Source organism: Hippoglossus hippoglossus, chromosome 10 (genome assembly GCF_009819705.1).
Source record: "Hippoglossus hippoglossus isolate fHipHip1 chromosome 10, fHipHip1.pri, whole genome shotgun sequence".
NCBI classification, from domain to species: domain Eukaryota; kingdom Metazoa; phylum Chordata; class Actinopteri; order Pleuronectiformes; family Pleuronectidae; genus Hippoglossus; species Hippoglossus hippoglossus.
The window spans coordinates 668,075-695,158 of record NC_047160.1 but is presented as its reverse complement, the minus strand read 5'-3'; the positions used below and the strand labels follow the sequence as shown (position 1 = coordinate 695,158).

General features: G+C 41.6%; 1 protein-coding gene across 2 annotated transcripts; it reads right to left on the bottom strand.

Moving 5' to 3' along the window:
* Positions 1-835: 835 nt before the first annotated feature.
* Positions 836-8,455, bottom strand: slbp (stem-loop binding protein). 2 transcript variants are annotated; one of them, XM_034598820.1, is made up of 8 exons: positions 8,248-8,455; positions 6,567-6,713; positions 4,299-4,412; positions 4,129-4,200; positions 3,623-3,745; positions 2,358-2,513; positions 1,910-2,018; positions 836-1,615 (listed from the first exon to the last, which is right to left on the bottom strand). In XM_034598820.1, exons 1-8 carry the CDS (start codon positions 8,304-8,306, stop codon positions 1,544-1,546), a joined length of 852 nt encoding a protein of 283 aa, XP_034454711.1. In that variant the 5' UTR covers positions 8,307-8,455; the 3' UTR covers positions 836-1,543. The 2 variants fall into 2 exon arrangements, with proteins under 2 accessions (XP_034454711.1, XP_034454712.1); XM_034598821.1 differs by having other exon boundaries at positions 4,129-4,194.
* Between the last annotated feature and the right edge of the window lie 18,629 nt (positions 8,456-27,084).

The following is a 27,084-nucleotide window of genomic DNA, read 5'->3' as shown; positions in this document are numbered from 1 at the left end:
ATATAATGAGAATAAAATTGGGCCGAGCACAGAGCCCTGATTGTATCCTACTATATGCAAATTAACATGTTTGTTTAAATTTTTTAAATAAAAATGTTTTTTTATCCCAGTTTGAGTGCATCAGCATGAGCGAGATAGAAAGGAGTCATGTAAGGCTGATTAAATTAAACGAAACCGCCATTCTCATAGAAAAGAAATGATGGCCCTAGATGCACTGTATGAATGTGAGTGTGAATACTGTGAAGCGCTTTGAGTGGTTATCAAGACTAGAAAAGTGCTATATAAATACAGACCATATACCATTTTACTATCAATCCCCCCTGCAACAGAAAATACATGACTAATTAAAGTGAAATATACATTTAAGTAAAAACAAATTCTATATGCTGTCAGTAATCAATAGTAGCAATCAAATGTTATTTGTATAGACCATATTCACAAATTACAATTTGTCAGGTTCAGCATCTGCTGTGGAGGATCTCTGCAAAATTGGGTCCCAACTCTCTCCTGAGAGTTCATTTCACACATGCACAGCAGAAGATTCTTTGCTCAGTCACGTTCACAACAGTAGCAAATTCTCTGCAGGACTCAGGTGATGGGTGGAGCAGCAGACAGGCACTAATGTAACAAATTTTGCTGCAGAGATCACGTGATTTTGTTTACATCACATCGACACCGCTATCAGCTGTTATCACCGCAAACTCTCTTGACTTTGTCTGTGTGACTCAGCATTTTCATCCTGACTTCTTTTTTCCTTTTTGTATCGACTTTGCTTTTAAAGGTTCAGTCACAACAAGACCATCAAAGTTTTGCTCCTAAAAGACAAGACAATTCAGTTCTCTTTTTCATTTTATTGGAAAGACTTCACATTGAAGGAAAAAGCAATACAAAACATAGTAACATTTGTATTAAAAAAGAACCCAATGTAAAAACAAATCAAAGCCCAGTATCACTGCAGTAATGCACCAGTTAAAATTCTACACGAAAAAGAATCTTGAAAATATCAATCGATAAAAGGAAAATACTTTAATTTTGGTTTACCCATTTTCTTTTGAATATTTAGAGAACCTTCAGAGTTCAGTTCATTTCCATTTATTCTTGCCTCATATTTACCAGGTACACGCAGTGTGTGTTTTAAGATTTGCACAGACAAACCGGGATGTCTGCAGAACCACAGATCAGTGCTACAAGTGTTTTTTGTAAAGAACAAACCCTAATCCATTGAAATTGACAGAAACTTGCTTTAACATGCAACTGGAAAGTGAAACCATAAGAAAAGACTCCCTGAGCAGATTATCTTTGAAAGACCATATGAGTTAAGAAGCACTAGTACAAATGGAAATGCTAATGTCAGTGCTGAACCAAATAATACCAACCACCTGAGATACACAGAATTGTGATGCTGTGTGTGGCATTACCCCCAGGTGGTGGTACCTGGAACAGTCATTCAGGGTAACATGAAGTGAGAGATGTTGCAGGGAAACAGCTAAACCAATGGAGATGTGTGTCAACATCTATGTTTGGAAATGGGCAGGATGATGAGCTACACCGTGTCAAGCTCCACCGTAGTTTCTGTCTTCTGTATTTTAACTGGGGTACCCAAACAATCATCACCCTAAGCAAGAGAACACAAGCAACAGAAAAACTTGTTATAACCCTTGCTTTCAGTGGGGATCTCTGCCGACATATAAAGATACAGTAGATAAAAGAATCAGATTTTTTATTACTGAAAACAACTATATCCATACATGTATATTTTGAACTTTTTGCATGTTTGGACTACTTGCAGAGCTCTGATTAAGAGAACCTCAGAGGAGATCCATTGAATAAAGAGAACTCAAGTTCCCCTTCAACAATTGTAGTCATTATCATGTGTATGCTTCTACTGAACAGAAGTAATCAATCTCACCTCCAGTGAAAGGCTGTGTGAGGTCAGAGAGGATGGGACATTCTGGGAGTCAGAAAGGTTTGGAAAGTCCAGCTCAATGTCCATGATGTCATCAAGGCCCAGCTCCTCACTGGAAAAATAGATGTCAAGAAAAATAAACCATAAGCTGATCGAGACAATATGTGCACAATATGGTCTTCCTGGGCTTAAAGTGAGTTGTATCTTGCTTTAGCTTTAGGGTGCAACTCAGTTCTCTCCCATGAGAGAGAGAGCATTGTGTTGTATGCCCCTCGCTCTGAATCAATTATACTGAAAAATATGAAACACCCTCATAAAAAGGCAGGGTGTACTACCTTCTGTCATACTGTATCTAAAATTAAATTTCAGTGAAGTTTTGGACTGTTGGTCAGATTAAACAACTCATTGTTCGTAAGTAAATAATTGTTAGCTGAAGTCCTAATTTTCCCACATGTTATCGAGGACTTTATCTTGGCAGTCCACTGTTGGGGGGTCCCAGGCGTGCAGTTTGACCTTCCACAGTTTTATCTGCTGATCCCAAGAGCGACGACTGTACTTCCTGAACTTATTGGGGGTCTTTGGGTGAACACCCGGCTGACGCATGTGTCTGGAATCAAAATGGGAAAGAGGATACATTGGAAACAGATGGGTTTCACATTTTACTCATTTATTGAACACAAGACTTGTAAGAGCAGTTAGATCAAACATTACTTTCCATTACTTTTCAAAGCATTACTGTGTCTGATCCCCACAGAGAACTGATCTAAAAATCATAGACAAAAGGGATGTCATAGCAAATACTGATCTGATTCAGGTTTTTAGTCTTTAGCAGACTGTGGTTGAAAATATACTTTCATAACTGTAAACATCAAAGAACAATGATTAAGGAACTACTTAAAAAAACACTTGGATGCCCGAGTAACATCAAAAAACATTGACCTCTTTTAACCCTTAATTGAATGCATATACGCCCTGCATGTCAATATATTTGGCCAATGAGATGGAGCCCTGCTGCCGTAGATGATAAATTAAAGATATTCTGACCATTGGCAGGTTTTTCCATCAGTGAATCATTGTGTGGAAGAAGAGAATAAATAGAGAATAGAGAAAAAAGATTTAAATTCATCACTATAAGCTGTTGATTTTATAAAAGAATTGTCGCTAATTTATGATCCCAGAACCTCAGGGAAAAGTAGAGCTGGAGGAGATGTCAGGGCACACTCAGTTTGTCTTGACGCGCGAGGAGAGGAGCAGTAAATAACTGACAAAGTTATTGAACAACTGTAAAAAAAAAAATAATAAACTTTTCATTGACCAAACATGTATGAAAAGACCCCAAATTAACAGTTTATGTGGACTTAATGGAGATGTGCATGGCTCCCTGGTGTTGGCCTGCATCCGTAGGCAGGGACCGTTTGTTTACTTATCGCAAGTTATATCATCATCGCAATATTAAACAACGTTATCGCATGTTTTCCTAATATCGTGCAGCCCTAGTATCTTGCCCGTGGACACTTCAGCGCACAGAATGGAGAAGCCATTGAACCACCGACCTTCTGGTTAGTAGAAGACTCTTTCTACTTCCTGAGCAACAACCTATTCATATCTAAATTTTTGAAATGATCCTCACTATTTTTTTACTTTTCGTAGAGCTGTGTTCATGATAGCTTCAGATTTGTATTAATTGAGGGTGTCTGTATGTTTCTGTGAACTTACTTTGGAACTTCCTTGATGTATCGGTCATAGGCCAATGTGTTCTTGCCATAGTTGATCTGTTTCTGTCGCCGTAACAACACAGCCTCATCTGTCTCGATGTTTTCTCCCTCTCTGGAGTCACAGCTGCAGCAGACAGACAGGTTTGAGCATATTAAGACATACAAGACTGTAAGTATAACAAAGTTTTCGTTGTGAATGGAACCACTAAATAGCAGCCTGATTCCGAATTCAAGACTGTACATCTGCTCGAGTATCTTCATTCTGAAACATCTGCTACTTTTTTCGCCCGTCATAAGGACTTGTTTTTCAGCTTCTAAAACAGAGAAGTTAGGAAAAGCTGCTGGTTCTGTTTAAGTCTGCATTTTAGTGCTAATGGGCTGGAGAACCTGAGACATATGGAAACAAGGACAGACACCTTTATTCACTTTCTGACTGAGTTAAAACTCAACACTTAATGTCAGTAAAACCTCCACCTTGTCATCATACATGTACCATATACCACATACCTCCCAGAAGAGCCAGAGGAGGTCTTTCTCTCTCTCTGGGTAACCTCTGCACCCAGTATCTTCCTCCTGTAACTGAACACAAGGCACATGTCAGTGATGCTTAGAACTCAGTAACAGTAGTGCTTTAAACCAATAAGTTAAAATCACTAAAACAAAAGCAGGAAGGCTACCGCTGTATGTCTCTCTGTACGTCCCTCCTCATCTCATCATTCTCCACCTGGCTACCCCAGTCAGCCTGTCTACCACAGCGAGACACCGGGCCTGCACTCTCGGGAGTGGTGAAACTAGGGAGGAAACACAAGACCATATATGTTAGCATAAACACGACAGGCACATTAACAGCGAATATGGTTATGTAATCAACTGTGGTCTTTCATTTTTAATTAAAAAATTGGATCTAAAAATGGTTTCCCCCTGTATAGGCAGAGATGTGCAAATATGTAGCTCTAAAGCTTTTTCCATTGCTGCAGAGTTAGTTTCAACATTATGTTGGAGCTTAGGACCAAATGACTGATAAAACCTGAAGCTTCATGCATAATAATTGTTTTCATTTATTTGTATAGCACCTTTCATACAGTAGCGGACACACAGCGCGTGTGAAAAACAGACAACCGACACACAGCTGATCTGCGGCGCGACGACAGCCAGTGAGTCCAGAGACAGTGAAGACTGGGAGATCGACCGGTAGATCGCGATCGACGGCTTGGCGACCACTGCTCTAATAGACTTGCGGCAGATAATTCACGTTTCTGGAGTGGACATAGTTAACTAAAGAGTCAGCTATTTAACTCGGTTCCCACCCATTCAGAGCCGTGTATGAAATGAGAACCTCAAAGTCAATCCACAGTGTTACACGCAACCAGCGCAGAGCAGGTAGAAATGGACTAATGTGTTGTCTTCTATTGGTTCTGGTTAACAGCTGAGCTGTATAGTTGTGAGTGAGCTGTAGTTTCTCCATTATTTTCTTTGGGAGGACATTCAAAACGTCATCCCAGTAATCCAGTAAACTACAAATTAAGGCATGAATCAGATTTTCAGCTTCTGTATGATTTAGCAAATTTTTTGGCGCAGGGAGAATCACTGAAAAACATGAGCCATTTTCAGACATGAAAATGGTAACGGCTGGAGAATTGCTCCTTAACACAACAAACTCTCTTGACATGTTCATCTGTGTCTTCTAAGTGTGTGTCACCGCCTTTTTACCAGGATATATTTGGTTTCTTTTGGTTTTTACATTTTGTGTCTGTCCACAAATAATCTGGAGCCTCTCACTCAGACTTTTGCATTCGCTTATGTCATAGGGAATGTAAGATCTCTTCCCAATAAGATGGACAAGTTAGTGGCATTGACCCGGCATGAGAGGAATTACCGGCGGTGTAGCATCATGCTGTTTACGGAGACATGGCTAACCACAACAACACCAGACAGTTGCTGCGCTGGACAGATTCCAACTGATATGAGTGGACAGGACAGATGAGAGCGGTAAGAGGAAAGGAGGAGGGCTGGCAGTGTACCTTTTCTATGCCAACACCAAAGAGGCTCAACACCCTCTCCCCCCCTTGGGAGATCTGATCACAACCTGGTTCATCTCCTGCCTGTGTACAAACCTCTGGTGCACAGGCAACCAGCTGTGACCCGCACAGTGAAGAGGTGGTGTCAGAAGTGGGCAAATGACCTGAACACATTCTTCAACAGGTTTGATCAGGCACCTGCCCCTCCCCCTACCCTGCACCCCCAGTACACTACCCAACCTCCTCTTCCACAGCACTCAGCTCTCAGTCACCCACCACCACCAGCCTAGCCCCAGCTCCATCCAGACAGGTGACGGTGGTGGGACAGAGGAGGATGATGGTGAAGCTGTCTTCTCTGATGGACAACCAGTGCAGGACACCATCACAGCACTGGGTAGCTCTTTCAGCAACAGAATGTACACCCTTAGTGTCTGAAGGAGAGGTATCGCAGGTCGTTCCTTCCTGTAGCAGTGAGACTGTACAACCAGCTCTGCTCTTAGTAAAACTACTTGCACCACCATTATGGACTGCACTTTAACATTTCTCAACTGTGCTATAATCACTGTGCTATATTAATCTGTCTGTACAATATAAACAGTTCATGTGCATCCATTCACTGTACATATTCTCACATAATATATTTCTTTACACTGTATATATTAGTTTAACTCCATTCATATTTTTCTATATATTTCTACCTATTACTGCTGATGTCTTTTTGCTGCTGTAATATTGCAAATTTCCTCATTGCGGGGCTAATAAAGGACTTCTTATTGAAACACTGGCCCTAAACAACACTAATAAATTACAATCATTTTTAAGTCTAAAAGGTGTTGGTTTTTTTCGACAATATATTCATCAATATGTAAATATGCTGAACTTCCACAAATATGATTTTTGTCTTCTATTGTAGGCATATACTCTTACCTGGCATGTCTGTTGTCGGAGTATCTGCACCTGCTGTCAGTGTGCTTGCTGTTTTCCCTGTCACTACCTTCTGCCTCTCTGTTGGCCCGCAGGTTTCCATCGATCCCTCTCTTCCTGCAGTGGGATCCCCGAGGCGGGCCAGTGATCCTATGCAGGGAAGACATAAGAAAATGCTGGATTTAAACAAACAATAATGTATTTCTAAGACACGTGTTTCAATGGAAGAAAAATATTTTATCCCACATCAAAGTTAGATGAACAAGCTGAATTTTGTTCAATATAAGAGATTTTGGCAGTGAATCACACCAAAACTACACAGTAAAAGTACCTGTTGTACAAGTAGTTGAGGATGTACTTATTGCAAAATCATGAGGCAACACCACTTAAGGAAGAAATGCTAGTATCAGCTATAAAGAGTAGATAGTATTAGACGTCAATTCACTTCAAGTTACAGGTGTGGGGCGTCTAACTTTGTTTTTTTCCCCTAAATTGATAAACTGTTTAGAGATGCACAGTCGCGAAATGGGTGCGAATCGCGGTTGTCAGTGGTTCAACTTCAATATTACTACAGCCTTTCTGAGGGTTCTGTTGTTTCTCCTTGTATTAAACAAGTCCTGTGTATATAAATAAATACCAGTACTATACAGTGTGAAGCTGTGCATCTCCCAAATATTTCACAACAAATGTATGTATTAAAGTAGGCTACATGCAAATATATGTTCGTGTCATATTCAACGGATAAAGATAGCCCTTTATTGGGTTATTAAACATTGAAACGGTGTTGAAAGATTATTTTCTCTGTCTAATCTGCTGTGAAGCGCGCGCGGAACGCGGGAAAAGAAAATCGTCGAGAGAAGAGCAGCTCGACTTCCGCGGCTGAACCGCAGCCGGTGTTCCAGCTCTCATCTGTTAACATAGGCGGGGAAATGAAAAGCAAGCGGGCGTCATGTCATTCATATATATATATATATATATATATATATTAAATCGGAAACAGCTGCTTGTTTATTCTCGCGCTAAATCCGATTTATAATCATTGAGTGCTTGCTCATTGTGACAAATGTTGGGTTTCTCTATGATTTTGAAGGTCTCGAACTTAATGTGCCTCAGGTGCCTGGAGATGGCTCTTGTCAGCTGCCCTGGGCCGTTTCAATGTGTACCATAAAGGTCTGAATACGGGCGCACTCGAATTCCAGGGTCGGCAGGTTTTAGACAGTCTCCCGCCAACCCCTTCCGATTGTTCTGACCGTCTGTGTGTGTGCCTCCTTCGTCCCACAGAGTCTGTTCGGGGCCTGTGAGGCCTGATCGCCAGCACGACTATAGTTTTGTCCCGAATGAATACTGTCGGCAACGCACAGACTTCGTCCACTTCGCTTCGTATGGTCGTTACTTTAGTGCGGCGAACATATGTACTCCTTTCACCGTTTACCGCTACATCCATTCTTTCTCCGCAAACCAAACTCAGGTGGCTACTACATGGCTACTAGCTCAGTCACTACAAGAAGCTAACACAAAGGCTGGTGCTTCACAGACAGCGGTACTGAACAAGTTACATCCTCTTACATTCCTAACACGTTCTCAGGCGAGAGGAGCTCCTCTTTGGGAACCTAACAAAGGGGCAGGCACGGTGGCAGCTCGTAGTGATAGTGCTTACAGCGGCTAAAACTACATTAAAGCGTACCTTTCGTCGTCTTGGCTGCTGTGAGCATCGCGTCGTCTTCCTACAGTCCATGCAGACATGTTGTATATAATAATCAGTATCAGTAAAATGTATCCGCAGTCTTTGAGAGAGGCTTCTGTGTATCTAACGAGGTTACTATCGCTTTCCAACACTGAAAGACCCGCGTCGGTGAACAATCCAGCGGGTCAGGTGACCGGAAGAAGCAGAAACAAATGCAAATCAAGAGGCGCGTTACTTCTTCTTCTCTGAGGATTTACGGCAGTTGGCCTCCACGGTGTTGCATTACTGCCACCCTATGGTTTTATTCTCCCTTACACTCTCGTCATCTTAAAGGTTCATCAAAGGAAGTGAAACGCTTTCGTCGGATGTCTTCAATAACCTTTAATACATTTTAATAATATATGTGTTCATGCTGCACTTTATAAAATCCCTAATTAAAACCTAATTACAATATGATTATACATACCTATGGATGTCTCTTTTTCTATACAATGACAGAGTTGCTAAAATTTTAAGGTCACGATCATATCATTAAAGATACTTGTGACATGAGAGTGACCTGTTTCTGATGGCAGGCCATTGTTTTTAGCATGGAGGTCCAGCACTGACAGGTTTTAGCCAACCTGTTGTTCACATCCTGTGTGGAGGCATAGCTGAAACTGCCACCATAGTAATCAGGGACTATCCAGATTTTGATCTACAGGAGAAAATTCAGCTGGTGTGTGTTTTTGCTAACTTCATGATTTTTATTCTAACATGTTTTAGATTCCTTTAGATTGTGTCTACATTTGTCCATATTGTGTGTTAAAGCTCAAAGGGAGCTCTGAACTCTCTAATGAAAAGGTGAGTGTTGACACCTTGTGTCATGCATGGAACCTTCCTGTGATGATAAATGACAACCGAGGATGACATTTTTTTTTATTTTAACGACTATTGTCCTCTCACTTAGGAATTGGAGGGATCATGAGGCAGATAAAACAAATATGAAAAGGACTTAAAGAGACTACGTTGTGGTCTCTCATTAGTGAACATCCAGATGTAGCTTCAGCTATCTTTCCAAGGGAGTAGAGTGCTGTGTTGACTCAAGACATAAATAGTTATTATTGGACATGTAGTTTGGGCCTTTGCTGGAAGTTAAGTGTTAAGGGGACTATTAACAGTCAAGGAAAATATTTTTTTTCAAGATTGCTTGTCTGCTTGGTGTTTGTGTGTCTAGAGCATTCTGGACCATATCAGCTGTCCTACCATGATTAGACAATACAATGATGATAACAACGATGAATGCTCTGTGGAAGATATGAGCTGCGCCACCGGGTATCTCCGTTGGTTCATTCAAAATGGCTTATTTACTCTATATAATTGATATGGACTGGAACAGAAACCATGCCCAAATGCAAGACTCAGACAAGAGCTCAAAGTAAAAGAACAGTTTCAATGAAAGGTTGCAGATAAATCACAGAAAAGAACTCAGAATGTCTCTGGCATGGTCATGTATGGTTTGGCGTGCTGCGTGGTTTGGCAGGGTATAGTGGTGCTGCTGTGGGTGAAGCCCCATGGGCTCTCACTTAGTGATCAGCAAGTGGCTAACGGAAAACAGGATGCTGTGAATTTATTCACACACACACAAACACACACACAAACACAGACACACACATGGAGGAGAGAGCGGCAGCCACAGTGCAGACCATGTCAGTAATGAGTGATGCTCAACTTTTACTCTTAGTGATGTTGGTGTTGAATCTGTTATTTTGTGCTTTTTTGGAAATTTCTCGAATAGTTTGAATCCATTTTAATGCTAAGCACTGATTTTAAATAAGCTGTTGAATGGCTTTGTTAATAATATTCTGTCCATTCTTTTCAAAACACCATGTGAAGAATTTATGTTTTTTCACATGAGCTCATAATATATCTTAGGGCAATAGGCAATGGAGTGTGTTACAGGAAATGATTTATTTTTAAAAACAGGCCCTTTAAAATTGATCAGTCTTGAGGATACAATGAAATCAACCATATGGGAAAAGTTCATGTTCATGTTATTAGTTATCAAAGGTAGGAAAACAAGCACTTAAAATGATCTCAAATCTAGAAATATGTCAAAGTTAAGTAGACGGTCAACACCATGAGAGTCCGGAATTGAGACCAGGAGGCAGAGTTGAAGTCTTACATGCTTCTCTGCGCATCTATTAGCAGTCACCCTCACAATATCCTATAAAAGCTGTGACTGCCCCCCGACCACCTAAATTCATTATATCAAAAGTAAACAAGAGAGGAGTAATACATATAAACCTAATACAAGTTAATGCAACCACTATATCAGTACCAAAAATAGAATATAGTTTATTTAATATCAGGTCACTCAATCCCAGTCCCTACTCATAAATGATCTGATTACTGACCATCAGTTCGATTTACTGTGACGCCCCCCACCCATTTTAATACTCAGAGGTGGAGGTGGAGGTGTCGCAGCAATCTTTAAATCTGACTTATCTATCAACCCTAAACCTAAAGGAAGTTATAACTTATTTGAAAATCTCATCATCAGCCTTGCGCATCTAAGCCTGAAATCACATAAAACAGTTCATCTAGTTATCATATATCGTCCGCCTGCACCTTACTCTGAATTTTTATCTGAATTCTCTGAATTTCTATCTGAGCTAGTTCTTAGGCAGATTAAGTCATTATAGTCTGTGATTTCAACATTCAGGTAGATGTTGCCAACGTCTAGTTCAGCATTGAACTCAACAATAGACTCGATTGGTTTTACTCAACATGGGAATAAACCCACTCACTGTTTAAATCACACTCTTGATCTTGTGCTGACATATGGCATAGACATTGAAAATGTAACAATATTTCCCCAAAACCCTCTTCTGTCTGACCATTTTTAAATAAATTTGAATTTAAAATTATTGACTACACTGATTCTGGAAAGAAATTCTATCATAATCTGTTTATCTGATAATACTGTAAACAAATTTAAAGAACTGACTCCTCTGATATTAAACTCACAGCCTCAAACCTCAAAAGTTCACTTGATAACTTTGTTAATAGAACAGCAGCCTCATTACAAACAACCCTTGACGCTGTCGCCCCACTGAAAAAGAAGAAAGTAAATCAGAGATTAGCTCCATGCTATAATTCTCATACACATGTTTTAAAACAGACATCACGGAAGCTGGAGAGGAAGTGGTGTTCCACCAGCCAAGATGATTTTCACCTAGCCGGGAGAGATAGCCTGATAAATAACAAGAAAGCACTAAGAAATGCCAGAACCTCCTATTAATAATTATTAATGAACTTCTTCACAAATAAAATTATAACTATTAGGGAAAATAATCCACCACCTCCTCCCCATCAATAGCACAGATACATTGTCTAGTCCAGAAACCGTAGAACCACCTTTAGCACCAGATTAGTATTTGGACCACTTTTCCTCGATTGATCTTTCTGAACTAACTAACTTCCCAACTAGAACTTAAAGCAAGTTTTTCTCGTAATTGACAGTTCCATATTAAATCAGATTAATATGTTAACTGGCTACGTACCACAAGCTTTTAAGGTAGCGGTAATTAAACCTCTGCTTAAAAATCCCACTCTTGATCCAGATGTTGAAAAAGCTGTTGTTAACCAGCTACTGTATGTGATTACTTAAATAGTAACCATTTAAATGGTTTGTTTGAAGACTTTCAGTCAGGATTTAGAATCCATCACAGCACAGAAACAGCACTGTTAAAATTACTAATGACCTTTTCAAGTCATCCGATAATGGACTTTTCTCTATTCTCGTCCTTTTGGATTTTAGTGGCGCAGTTGACACTATAGATCAAAAGATATTTGTAACAGAGACTGGAACAACATGTAGGGAAGAAAGACTGGTTTAAATCATATTTATCAGATAAATTTCAATTTGTTTATGTTAACAAGGACTCCTCCATGCACACACAAGTTAGTCATGGAGTTACACAAGGTTCTGTCCTTCTGTCTTCACCTTATACTGTATATGCTCCCTTTAGGCAACATCATCAGAAAGCACCACAAACACTTCCATTGTTACGCAGATGACACCCAGCTCTACATATCTATGAGGCCTGATGAATCTAATCACTTAGTTCAACTTCAGGAATGTCTCAAGAACATCAAGGCCTGGATGACCCAGAACCTTTAACTTCTAAAATCAGACAAAACTGAGGTCATTGTAATTGGCCCTAAACATCTCAGAGAAACACTGTCTGACCAGATAGTCACCTCGGATGGTGTTAGTTTGGCCCCTAGCTCCACTGTGAGGAACCTTGGAGTTATGTTTGACCAGGACATGTCATTTGACCCACAAATAAAACAAGTCTCTAGGACAGCTTTCTTCCACCTGCGCAATATTATGAAAATTAGGAACATCCTGTCTGAGAAGGATGCTGAGAAACTCGTCCACGCATTTGTTCCCTGTCGACTGGATTACTGTAATTCTTTATTATCAGGATGTCCCAGTAAGTCTGTGAAAAGCCTCCAGTTGGTCCAAAATGCTGCAGCACGAGTGCTGACAGGAACTAGAAGGAGAGATCATATTACTCCTGTTTTAGCTTCTCTGCATTGGTTCATGGTAAAATTCTGAATAGAATGCTAGATCCTGCTCCTCACATACAAAGCCCTTAACAATCAAGCCCCTTCATAGATCAAAGAGCTCATAACGCCACATTGTCCAAATAGATCACTTCGCTCCAAAAACACAGGCTCCCTTGTGTCTGTAAAAGTATGAATGGGAGGCAGAGCCTTCAGCTACCAGGCTCCTCTCCTGTGGAACCAGCTCCCACTCTGGGTTCGGGAGGAAGACACCATCTCTACATTTAAGGTTAAACTTAACATGTGTGTCTTTGATAAAGCCTATAGTTAGTTCTGGATCAAGTGAGTCCTTAACCATCCCTTAGTTATGATGCTATAGGTAAAGACTGCTGGGGGAACTCCCATCATGCACTGAGCACTTCTGCCCTTTTCTCTGTCTCTCGGCCCCCCCATTCATTTATTTACATGTCACTAACTTTGTGTTTTTTACCTCCTATAGTCTCTCTCTCTCTCTCTCTCTCGCTCTCTCTCTGCAGGTATCTCCGACTTCAGAGCTGCAGGATAACAACTATTATCATTAATATTATATAATATATATTATTACTGAATTACTATATGAACTGTTGCTGCTATCAATAATAATCAATAGCATCTTTTCACTGTTATTCTTTTCATTATAACTAGTCAGAGCTGATAGCTGATGCTGCACAAGTGTTCCTGGTCTCCCTCTCCTCTCTCTCTCCCTGTCCTCCTCCTCCCCCCTCTCTCTCTCTTCTCGCCCCTCTTTTCCACCCATCTCTCCTCTCCTCCCCATTTTTCCCCGCTCACCCCAACTGGTTGAGGCAGATGGCCGCCCACATTGAGTCTGGTTCTGCTAGAGGTTTCTTCCAGTTACTGAGGTAGTTTTTTCTCTCCACAGTCGCCAAAGTGCTGCTCATTGTGGGAACTGATGGATTGAAATGTTAAGGTCTTGACCTTCAATATAAAGTGCCTTGAGATAATGTACACTACCGTTCAAAAGTTTGGGGTCACCCAGACAATTTCGTGTTTTCCATGAAAACTCACACTTTTATTTATCACATGAGTTGCAAAAGGAATAGAAAATATAGTCAAGACATTGACAAGGTTAGAAATAATGATTTTTATTTGAAATATTAATTTTGTTCTTCAAACTTTGCTTTCGTCAAATAATGCTCCATTTGCAGCAATTACAGCATTGCAGACCTTTGGCATTCTGGCTGTTAATTTGTTGAGGTAATCTGTAGAAATTTCACCCCACGCTTCCTGAAGCCCCTCCCACAAGTTGGATTGGCTTGATGGGCACTTCTTGCGTACCATACGGTCAAGCTGCTCCCACAACAGCTCAATGGGGTTGAGATCTGGTGACTGCGCTGGCCACTCCATTACAGACAGCATACCAGCTGCCTGCTTCTTCCCTAAATAGTTCTTGCATAATTTGGAGGTGTGCTTTGGGTCATTGTCCTGTTGTAGGAGGAAATTGGCTCCAATCAAGCGCTGTCCACAGGGTATGGCATGGCGTTGCAAAATGGAGTGATAGCCTTCCTTATTTAAAATCCCTTTTACCTTGTACAAATCTCCCACTTTACCAGCACCAAAGCAGCCCCAGACCATCACATTACCTCCACCATGCTTGACAGATGGCGTCAGGCACTCTTCCAGCATCTTTTCACCTGTTCTGCGTCTCACAAATGTTCTTCTGTGTGATCCAAACACCTCAAACTTTGATTCGTCTGTCCATAACACTTTTTTCCAATCTTCCTCTGTCCAATGTCTGTGTTCTTTTGCCCATATCAATCTTTTCTTTTTATTGGCCGGTCTCAGATATGGCTTTTTCTTTGCCACTCTGCCTAGAAGGCCAGCATCCCGGAGTCGCCTCTTCACTGTAGACGTTGACACTGGCGTTTTGCGGGTACCATTTAAAGAAGCTGCCAGTTGAGGATCTGTGAGGCGTCTATTTCTCAAACTAGAGACTCTAATATACTTGTCTTCTTGCTGAGTTGTGCACCGGGGCCTCCCACTTCTCTTTCTACTCTGGTTAGAGCCCGTTTGTGCTGTTCTCTGAAGGGAGTAGTACACACCGTTGTAGGAAATTTTCAGTTTCTTCGCAATTTCTCGCATGGAATAGCCTTCATTTCTAAGAACAAGAATAGACTGGCGAGTTTCACATGAAAGTTCTCTTTTTCTGGCCATTTTGAGAGTATAATCGAACCCTCAAATGTGATGCTCCAGATACTCAACTAGCTCAAAGGAAGGCCAGTTTTATAGCTTCTCTCACCAGCAAAACAGTTTTCAGCTGTGCTAACATAATTGCACAAGGGTTTTCAAGGGTTTTCTAATCATCCATTAGTCTTCTAAGGCGATTAGCAAACACAATGTACCATTAGAACACTGGAGTGATAGTTGCTGGAAATGGGCCTCTATACACCTATGTAGATATTTCATTAAAAACCAGACGTTTCCACCTAGAATAGTCATTTACCACATTAACAATGTATAGAGTGTATTTCTGATTAATTTAATGTTATCTTCATTGAAAAAAACAGTGCTTTTCTTTGAAAAATAAGGACATTTCTAAGTGACCCCAAACTTTTGAACGGTAGTGTATATTATGATTTGGCGCTATAAAAATAAATTTGAAATTGAAATTCTAAGGCAGGCCCACCACAGTTCAATCAGACCGGGGTGCATGTCCCTAGCATTTTGGGGCCCAGTTGGGATTTCCTCCTGATCCAGAGCCATTGGCTGCAGCATTCTGCAGTCTGTGATGTTTCTTTTGTGGTCAGACACAGGGCTTGTCAGTGGATCTCCAGATCTTTGAGCAACCTGATGGTGGATGTTGCAAGGAAACCCCTGCGGCCAACCTCCAAACGTCAAACTTTTGCTTTCCAGCCACTTTGCTCTGCCTCAAATGCCATGTCTGCAATCCCAGGGTATAGTGTCAATTCTACAAAGTAGACGGCTGGGTGTTGGATCAGAGTATAAGGTCTGGTCTTAAGGTGTTAGTGACAATATCTGATTGGACTGTAAGCGGCTGGCCCAAGTCCACCAACATCTCCCAGTCTCGGGCTTGCTCCATTTGACCGCTCCTGGTCCGTGGAGGAGGCCCTCTCTGTCCTTGTTAACTGCGTTCGATGTTTTGGATGGCAAGGCATTGGTAGCAGTTCTCTTTCTTTTAATTGCTCCAAGGCATTTGAGTACCTGGTTGTGTCTCCATGTATACCTACCTTTGGACAGGTAGGTATACATGTAACCCTAAACCTTATTTTACAACCAGTAAGGATGTGCCTGCCAAACAATTAACAGAGTGGATTCAGGAAAGGAAAAGTAGGGCTCAATTGATCCAGGTCCGTGTTTAGAGCAGGGGTAGCCAACAAGGTTCCCTTCGGGTGCCTGGCTGCCTGCAGGGAGTCAATGAGTCGCCCATAGGGAACATTGTAAAAATGAGTCTCCACAGAGTTTAGTGTATCAATAGCTTAATTTTTTTACTAGGCTGTTAAAAAAGTCCCAAGCTGCAACCAAAGCTTTGTTGAAAGTTGCACCCTTTTTTGACAATGGGCAAAAAAAATATTTCTAAGGGTGATGCACTGAAAGGTGCACCGCTAACAAGACAGAAAAAAAATATGAGAAGAATAGCCCTGAAGCCATCTCTGCTCTCTCCAATGTCCAACTAGGGGCAAGTAGGATTGCCAGATGAGTGTCAGCTATGTCCGAGAAAATGTTCCTGTTGTAAAAGCTGGTATCAGACAATGGACGGCACCCCAGCTTTGACTGACTGTAACACATTCTTCATCGCGAGTCGCAAAGGTGACCCAAATTTCCCCAAATCCACATTACATTACCATTGCATCATTCACCAAAGATAACAGGCTTAGATCATGTGATGACTAAGGTTGTGACGATCATAAACAGCATCCGCTCCAAAAATGTAACAGATTGGATGATTGTGACATGTAATCTCTACAAAAATGTGATTAGTACAAAAATGTCACAAATGTGATGACAATATATTGAAACAGAACAAATTGGTGAGATTAACAGAGAAATAATTAAAGTTGCATGTTAAAATATACATGTGTTTTTGAATGATTGGGAAATAATTATAAATAATGATTGTGAGGAATAATTAAAAGTAATAAGTGAACATTCAGTCTCATTTGTATTCTATTTAATGCATAATATTCACTATTTAAAGGTAAACTGTGCAAAATTTATATTATGCAGGAAGACTATATCAAACAAGTAGCCCTCCATATTACTTATTATATTTCAGGTAGCTCTCAGTCTCATAAAGTTTTTTGACCCCTGGTTTAGAGAGTAAAATTTGAAAAGCACAGATTAATAGAGGGAATTTTAATAGTGGTGTTTTTTTTATGTTGAGAAGCATATGACATGATGTAGAAAGAAGGGTTAATGACAAACTTGTTCTAAATGGTCGTAAGAGAAAATGAATCCATTGATTATAAACATCTCAACGTATAGGTTAATATCACTAAGATATGGAAAAAGCTATAGCTCAAAGTATGTAGTGAAATAATGCGCTCTGTAAGGGAGTATTGTCATTCCAGTTTTCAGTCGTAAAAAATGACACTTTATTGGTTTAGATTGGTCTATTGGTGTGTGTGGTATTGGGGTGTGATCAGCGTTGGCTGCAGGAGGGAGAGATTGGGGATGTAGCTTGGGGAATGGTGCCAGGGAGGGAGTTTGATTGTACACAGGTGTTCCGTGTTGGCTAATTGCTCTCTCCCCTTTATGGGACTGGGGACTGGGGACTGTACAAAAGACGATGGAGAACAGCCCATCACAAGAGAGAACACTGTGTTACAAGCTAACCTGTACCTTGAGTCTGGTGCTTCATTGACGAGGAACCTGTGGTATACAGTTACCTACTGTTACACTGGCACCCAACAGCAACTCGTCATGAACGAGCAGCAGAATGAACAACCAGCACAGCCGGTGCTTGCCCTCGGACAGATGCTGGGGGAGGTCGCGGCCATGCAGAGGGAGCAGGCCGAGTACAATTGGCAGTTCCTGGTGGTTCTCCAGACCCCGGTGGAGATGCAGGCAGGCGTGCTGGAGCAGCTCCTCTCCCAGGCCCCAGTAAGAACGAAATTCAGTACGTCCTGGACCTGCGAGCAAAACTCCACACACTTGGGCAGTTATCAAGTGAGAATTAGCTCCAGGCCCAGGCACGTCAACAGCGCCTGTACAATATAAGGTGTAAATGACAGTGTGGGTGATGGTATTCTGGCTGTGCACAACTGACCAAAATTCAGATGAACATTTATTTCCAAATCCACTTATTCCAAACATGAGGGTTGTAATACTGGCAAAGTTAGTGGTAGATTGCTTGTATTTGTTTGTATATGTTTGGGTATGTTTGTGTGGTTAGTGATATCTGTAACACAGAATAACAATAACTAGGGCTGCGAAGCAGCACTGAGCGGGCCGTAACACTTGCGAACTCTGGACCTGCATTACGGTCCACACCATCAAGTGCAGACCACAAGCTGAACATTTTATGTAAATCTAATTAAAGTTGTAAAATGAAGCTTACTATCACTATCAGTACATACAGACTAATATATCTTCAGGTCAGGGCTCTGATGAAGCGTGAGCAATTTGGGGCCAATTGAACAATGCACAGTGGAGTTAAAGACAACTTCCTGTTTCACAGTGAATCAGTAGGTGGCGCTATGACCTTGACTCAATATTGACTAATGGAGCTGTTCAGGTCCGGACTCTGATCATGTGACAGAATCTTGGGGCTGATTGGACAATACACAGTGGAGTTATGACAACTTCATTTTCACACTGATCATTAGGTGGCGCTATCACTAACAGACAGACTGATACAAACAGAGAGAGAGAAAAGAGAGATAGAGAAAGAGAGAGAGGGACTTAGTATGTTTCTATTTAAAAGCAGTCAATAAGCAAAATAAAATGCTGCTCAGAGTTGGATTCAAACCCGTGACCACTGAGTCACTGTCCAACCGACTTATCCAATGAGCTCAACACTGCTTACAAATGGCTGTGTAGGTTAATACTTTAAACAATTCAACTGTCCCTCTCTGGCCCCCCTCCTCTGCGTGTGTAATCAGTCGCACCTGTGTGTGGGAAGAGACGGATATAGGCTCTGGTGCAAAGCCAGAACAAATGGCTCCTATTCAAAAACTATAGGTCTTATCTGGTATTCAGGCTTCCTGGTAAGATCTTATTACCATCCAGGACTTTTATTTTGAAGATCCAGCCTACTTCAGGCTTTTTGGTAAGGTCTTATTACCATCCAGGGCTTTTATTTTGAAAATCCAGCCTTTATTCAGGCTTCCTGGTAACTTCCTGTTACTATCTGGGTGGTTTTATTTAGAAAATCCAGGCTCCTTTCGGGTTTCCTGGTAACTTCCTGTAACTATCTGCGGGGGTCTATTTTGAAAATCTAGCTTCCTTTCGGGTTTCCTGGTAACTTCATGTAACTAGCTGGGGGGGGTTATTTTGAAAATCCAGGTTCCTTTCGGGTTTCCTTGTAACTTCCTGTAACTATCTGGGTGGTTTTATTTAGAAAATCCAGCCTCCTTTCGGGTTTCCTGGTAACTTCCTATAAATATCTGGGGGGTTTAATTTTGAAAATCCAGCCTCCTTTCCGGTTTTCGTGGTACTATCCTGTAATTATCTGGGTGGTTTATTTTTTAAATCTTGCCTCTTTTCATGTATTCTGGTAAGGGTCTCTAACTATCGAGGGCCTCAAAGCATAAAACATGTCACTTCCTGTCGCCAGCAGGTGGAGCTGTAATGATGAGTCAATATTGACATATGGATCTGATCAGGGCGGGACTGTGATAGTGTGAAAGAGGTTTGAGGCTGATTGGACAATGCACAGAGGAGTTAAAAATAACTTAATTTTCACGCTGATCATTAGATGGCGCTATCACTGTCACTACATACAGACAAATAGATCTGTTAAGTGGGGGCTCTGATGAAGTGTGAGCAATTTGGTGCCGATTGGACAATGCAGAGTGGAGTTACAACAACTTCATTTTCACGCTGATCAGTAGGGGGCGCTATCACTATAACTACATACAGACTATTAGATCTGTTCAGGTCGGGGCTTTGATGAAGTGTGAGCAATTTGGGGCATATTGGATGATGCACAGTGGAGTTCAAAATAACTTTCATGGTGAATCAGAAGGTGGCGCTATGACCCTGTTTAATATTGTCATATGGAGCTGTTCAGTTTCCACTAAAAGGCGCTGTTGAGCCATTCTGCCTAAGCTGCTAAATATTGTCCTTGTGTTCACATTGTGACTCTTATTGTACATGTCCATATTGAGGCAGATTGAAGCATGTGCAGTGACATTAAAACCACTTCCTGCTTGTTGGCGCTCCATCGAAATGCATGCCGTTACGGGTCAGTGTAAAAGCTTAAGTGTCACAACATGGCGTCACCAGCTTCTCAAGGCTTCCCTAACCTATTTTCAATCAATCAATCAATCAAATTGTATTTGTATAGCCCATATTCACAAATCACAATTTGTCTCATAGGGCTTTAACAAGGTGTGGCATCCTCTGCCCTTAACCCTCAACAAGAGTAAGGAAAAACTACTAAAAAAAAACCTTTAACAGGGTAAAAAGAAGGTAGAAACCTCAGAGAGAGCCACATGTGAGGGATCCCTCTCCCAGGACGGACAGAAGTGCAATATATGTCACGTGTAAAGGAGAACATCAGAAAGATAAGGGTATTTACAGCATTGATTACAATAAACACTTTGTAGCATAATGGAAGGTAAATGAATTGATGGATTATTGTCAGTAATGGTCGAGTATCTGAGGAGAAATATTGTATATCAAGCAGTCTTGTTGTAATCATAGTCTATGGTCAACTGCCACCACGATCATGATCCACCATCAAGATCGGATGCCACCATAGTCCACAGTCATTGTCCACTGCCACCATCAGGATCTACCATTACGTTCACGGTCGCTGATATGCGATCCACAGATCATAATCCACGATGTGGCCGCAGCCGCGGCCCTGGATCTGCGACCGATAAGGCAAAGGGACTCCGGGGAAGAAGTCAAGTCAGTAACATGTATTGACGAGATATTCATTTCTTTGATGTGATAAGGAGGGAGAAGAGGAAGGAGAAGCTGGAAAGAGAAGCTCCATGTGTCATGTGTCCCCCGACATTCTAGACCTATAGCAGCATAACTAAGAGCAGGTCTAAGACAAGCCTGTACCAGCTCTAACTATAAGCTTTATCGTAAAGGAAGGTTTTAAGCCTACTCTTAAACGTACAGATGGTGTCTGCCTCCCAAACTGAAAGTGGGAGATGATTCCACAGGAGAGGAGCTTGATAGCTGAAAGCTCTGGCTCCTACTCTACTTTTAGAGACTTTAGGGACGACAAGTAAGCCTGAATTCTGGGAGCGCAGTGCTCTAGTGGGTTGATAAGGTACTATCAGCTCTTTGAGGTATAATGGTGCCATATTATTAAGGGCCTTGAAGGTGAGGAGGAGAATTTTAAATTCTATTCTAGATTTAACCGGAAGCCAGTGTAGTGAAGCTAATACAGGAGAAATGTGGTCTCTTTTCTTTGTTCTTGTCAGGACACGTGCTGCGGCATTTTGGACAAGCTGCAGAGTCTTTAACGACTTACTGCTGGAGCCTGATAATAAGGAATTACAATAATCAAGTCTGTATGTAACAAAGGCGTGGACTAGTTTTTCTGCATCTTTTTGAGAAAGGACATGTCTGATTTTTGAGATATTACGCAAGTGGAAGAAGGCGGTCCTAGAAATTTGTTTTAAGTGAGAATTAAAGGACAAATCGGGATCGAAGATCACTCCCAAGTTCCTGACTGTTTCATTGGAAGCAAGGGCAATGTCGTCTAGCGCAGCTATATCATTAGATAATGTATCTCTAAGGTGTTTAGGGCCAAGTAGTAGAACCTCTGTTTTATCTGAGTTTAATAAGAGAAAATTGCGGGTCATCCAGGTTTTTATGTCCTTGAGACATGCTTGGAGTTTAGTTAATTGATTACTTTGTTCAGGTTTTATTGACAAGTATAACTGGGTGTCATCCGCATAGCAATGGAAATTTACCGAGTGTGTCCTGATTGTTTCCTAGTGGAAGCATATATAATGAGAATACAATTGGGCCGAGCACAGAGCCCTGTGGAACACCATGGTTAACTTTGGTGCACACAGATGACTGATCATTAATTTGCACGAATTGGAATCGATCTGAAAAATATGATTTAAACCAGTTTAGGGCGGTTCCTTTAATGCTAATTAACTTTTCTAGTCTCTGTAATAACATGTGATGGTTAATTGTGTCGAATGCTGCACTAAGATCTAACAGAACGAGGACAGACACAAATCCCTGATCTGAAGCTATTAGAAGGTCATTAGTGACTTTTGCAAAGGCTGTCTCCGTGCTGTGATTAGCTCTAAACCCCGACTGAAAGTCTTCATATACATTACTTTCCTGGAGAAATCTGATTGGCTACAACTTTTTCAAGGATTTTAGACAGGAAGGGGAGGTTGGATATCGGTCTGTAGTTGGCTAAAACATCCTGGTCCAGGGTGGATTTTTTGAGAAGGGGTTTGATTACAGCTAGTTTAAAGGACTGATGTACATATCCTGATGATAATGACAGATTGATTGTGTTCAGTAACGTACTATCAATTAGGGGCAGAGTTTCTTTAATTTTGTGGGAATGGGATCTAAGATACAAGTTGTTGGTTTAGAACATGAGATTATTTTGGTCAGCTGGTCAAGGGTGATCAGAGAGAAGCTGTCTAAATAATTGGTAGGATTCTCAGCTGTTTCTGAGATTTCTATTCTTGATAGGGAATTAGTGCCAATTGAGGGCAGGAGATGGTTGATTTTATTTCTAATAGTTTTAATTTTATCCTTAAAGAAGTTCATAAAGATATTGCTATTTAGGAATCCAGGAATACTGGGTTTGATGGAGGTGTGACTCTCTGTCAGCCTGGCTACAGTCCTGAAGAGAAACCTGGAGTTGTTTTTATTTTCTTCTATTAATGTGGAGTAGTAGGCAGCTCTTGCTTTGTGGAGGGCCTTCTTATATGCTTTAACACAATTATTCCAGGCTGGGAGATTTTCAACACGGTTGCTGGAGCGCCACTTCCTTTCTAGTTTTCTTGACGCTTGTTTTAATTCATGTGTCTTGGAATTATACCAGGGAGCTAATTTGCTATGTTTTACACGTTTCTTTTTTAGAGGCGCTATTGAGTCTAATGTTAATCGTATTGACTTTACAGAGCTATCGACAAGATGGTATTTTGAGGTGGATCAAATGAAAAATATAGGCATAGAATGTCAAAGTATAAAACATGGTACTTCCTGTCTAGGCTAGGGGGTGCTGTGACTATTAAAGTATATTTGCATATAGAACTCTTAAGGGCAGGTTCCTTGTCACAAAAATGAACTTTGACAGTGATTGGAGCGAAAACATGGAAGTTACAGCTACTCGAAGGCTCTTGGCGAGTCATCAAGATTCGCTGCCATGTCAAGGACACGCCCCCTGATGAAAACCCACACGTTTGATTCCATGGCATGAGCAACGCTTAAGGCTCTCCTGACCAAATTTCACATGAATCAGGTGAATGGGCTAGCTGCAGGACTCTTAAATGTAAAACATGACATTTCCTGTTACAGCTAGGGGGCGCTTAGACTAATCCTATTTTCATATGGAGCTGTTCAGGGCAGGACCTTTGTTGTACATATGCGGTTTGAGGCACATTGGACATTATACATGGACTTTTCATTTTTGAAAAACCCACCTTCTTTCAGGCTTCCTGGTAAGGTCGTATTACCATCCAGGTGATGATGTTATTAATGATTGCAGCACCAGTTAATAATAATCATATTGATGATCATAACCTGAATTCTGCAGCTCTGGAGTCAGACATACCTGCAGAATGAAAAAGAGAGAACACAAACAATGGGAGAGAAAAAAGTTCCCCCAGCAGTCTAGGCCTATAGCAGCATAACAAAGGGATGGTTCTGCGCTCACCTGGGCCAACCCTAATTATAAGCTTTGTCAAAAAGGAACATTTGTAGAGATGGTATCTGCCTACCAAACTGGGAGCTGGTTCCACAGGAGAGAGGCCTAGTTGGAGGCTCTACCTCCCATTCTACTCTTACAGACTATAGAATCCACAAGTGAGCCTGTTTTTAAGAAGCAAAGTGATCTATTTGGATAATATGGTGCTATGAGCTCTTTGATATATGATGGGGCTTGATTGTTAAGGGCTTTATAAGTGACGAGCAGGATCTTGAAAACTATTCTGAATTTGGAGCCAATGCAGAGAAGCAAAAACATGAGTAAAATTACCTCTTCTTTGAGTTTCTGTCAACACTCATGCTGCAGCATTTTGTATCAACCGGAGGCTTTTCACAGACTTACTGGGACATCCAGATATATAGTAAAGATTTACATATCGTTTTAATATCGTCTAGAGCTAACAAAAACATTGACAAATTTGTCAGATGTTTCTTATTCTCATATTGCGCAGGAAGAAGGCTGTCCTAGAGACTTTTATGTGTGAGTCAATTGATATGTCCTGGTCAAACATAACGCCAAGGTACCTCATAGTTGAGCTGGGAGCCAAGCTAATGCCATCCAACGTAACTAGGCTCAAGTCAACACTCCATACAGCTCACAATGCCTGATCCATCTACGTCGGTCCCTACACCTCTGCCCACTAGTCAAACCGTTATCTGGGGGGAATCTGCCCGATACAAGCGTGAAGGGCAGGAAACCCCTCAGATGTTGGAGGAAAACTGTCTTGGTTGCAAAAACTTCCTGTCTGTTTTCTCCGAATAACCCAGTGACATAAAGAATACAAAAAACAAACGTTCTGCCCTGTAACAATGACTCATTTTTTTCAGCTACGGAAATTTCACCTCTAGTTGACAAGTTGGAGGAATGAGCTGTAAATATGTTATCATTGTATTGTAGATATTGCAGATATCTTGATTTTGTCTTTACCTGTAAATAATTACATCTCACTGAACACGACATGTTCGTATAGTAAAACTCTTCATTTTAGGAGGTTGTATACCAATAAATATTTGCATCTAATTGAAGACCCTATTATTATTATTGTTATTTTCCTGTTTTTTCTTTCATGTTTATATTGAATATAGTCTGTATGTGAATGATATAATAATTTACCAAGAAACAGGGACTCCTTTTTGAAGGTTTTTAAGATTTTTTTACATACAAGGACATGTAGGATAGAACAACGATATTGTATAATTTCGCAAATATAGGAATAGAAAACTGGACAAACTAAACAGTTTCTAAACAGAGTTTTAACTTTGACAACTGAAGGTTACCACAGGTTCTCTTTCATGTTTGGAAGGGGAGGCTGAGGTGAGGGGTATTCAGCTGCAACATGCAGCTTCACCACTAGATGTCACTAAATTCTATACACAGAACCTTTAATAGATATCAGAATTAGAATCAGAATCAGAAAGTATTTATTGCCAAGTAGGTTTACACCTACCTGGAATTTGCCTTGGTATATAGGTGCATACAATGAACATAAAACATAAAAACACAATAAGTACTACACATAAGAAAAAAACAATATATAAAATAAAAATATATAAAAGATATAAAAAGTAAAGTCAAAAGTAAAATGCAAAATGCAAAACAGGAGTGCAATGTGAATGTGCAATATGCAATGTGCAATGTGCAATGTAATGTAATGTGTGTTAATGTAACACAGACTTGAGGCGTGGGGGCGGGATAAGAGTCCAAGTCAGGTGGGGGTCCCAGGCCTTGTTGATAAGGCCAACTGCAGCCGGGAAGAAGCTGGTCTTGTGGCGTGAGGTTTTGGTCCTGATGGACCACAGCCTCCTGCCGGAGGGAAGTACCTCAAAGTGCTTGTGACCCGGGTGGGAAGGATCGGCCACAATCTTACCTGCACGCCTCAGGGTCCTCGAGGCAAACAGGTCCTGTAGAGATGGCAGATTGCAGCCAATCACCTTCTCAGCAGAACGGATGATACGCTGCAGTCTGCCTTTGTCATTGGCAGTGGCAGCAGCGTACCAGATGGTGATGGAGGAGGTGAGGATGGACTCGATGATGCAGGTGTAGAAGTGCACCATCATTGTCTTTGGCAGGTTGAACTTCTTCAGCTGCCGCAGGAAGTACATCCTCTGTTGAGCTCTTTTGGTGAGGGAGCTGATGTTCAGCTCCCACTTGAGGTCCTGGGAGATGATGGTGCCCAGGAAGCGGAAGGACTCCGCAGTGTCGACTGGGGAGTCTCTCAGGGTGATGGGGGTGGGTGGGGCTGGGTTCCTTCTAAAGTCTACAACCATCTCCACTGTTTTCAGAGCATTGAGCTCCAGGTTGTTCTGACCACACCAGGTCACCAGATGGTCAATCTCCCACCTGTAGGCGGAATCATCCCCACCAGAGATGAGCCCAATGAGGGTGGTGTCGTCCGCGAACTTAAGGAGTTTGACGGACTGGTGAGTGGAGGTGCAGCTGTTGGTATACAGGGAGAAGAGTAGAGGGGAAAGAACACAGCCTTGAGGGGAACCGGTGCTTATGGTCCTGGAATCAGAGACATGCTTCCCCAGCCTCACGTGTTGCCTCCTGTCAGACAGGAAGTCTGTGATCCACCTGCAGGTGGAGTCAGGCACACTCAGCTGGGAGAGCTTGTCCTGTAGCAGAGCCGGAATGATGGTGTTGAAGGCAGAGCTGAAGTCCACAAACAGGATCCTGGCGTAGGTTCCTGAGGAGTCTAGGTGCTGGAGGATGAAGTGAAGGGCCATGTTTACTGCATCGTCTACAGACCTGTTGGCTCTGTAGGCAAACTGCAGGGGGTCCAGGAGAGGGTCAGTGATGGCTTTGAGGTGGAACAGCACAAGGCGCTCAAATGCCTTCATCACCACAGAGGTCAGGGCGACGGGTCTGTAATCATTGAGTCCAGTGATCTTTGTTTTTTTGGGGACAGGGATGATGGTGGAGGTCTTGAAGCAGGCTGGTACGTGGCATGTCTCCAGTGAGGTGTTAAAAATGGCTGTGAACACCGGAGACAGCTGATCAGTACAGTGTTTCAGGATTGATGGAGAGACAGAGTCTGGCCCGGCTGCTTTGCGGGGGTTCTGTCTCCTGAAGAGTCTGTTGACTTCCCTCTCCAGGATGGAGAGAGTCGTCACTGTGGTAGGGGAGGAGGGAGGGGGCTCTGAGGTGGGCAGTTGTGGAAAGGCGCAGGCCTTTGC

Bases quoted from the DNA above. Each gene is read 5' to 3' on its own strand.
- slbp (XM_034598820.1), bottom strand. From the start codon at position 8,306: ATGTCTGCATGGACTGTAGGAAGACGACGCGATGCTCACAGCAGCCAA. The intron at 4,413-6,566 runs GTAAGAGTATAT...TTTCCTCCCTAG, and splicing joins TCCGACAACAGACATGCCAG to TTTCACCACTCCCGAGAGTG. The intron at 2,019-2,357 runs GTGGGAAAATTA...CTATTTTTCCAG, and splicing joins GATAAAGTCCTCGATAACAT to TGAGGAGCTGGGCCTTGATG.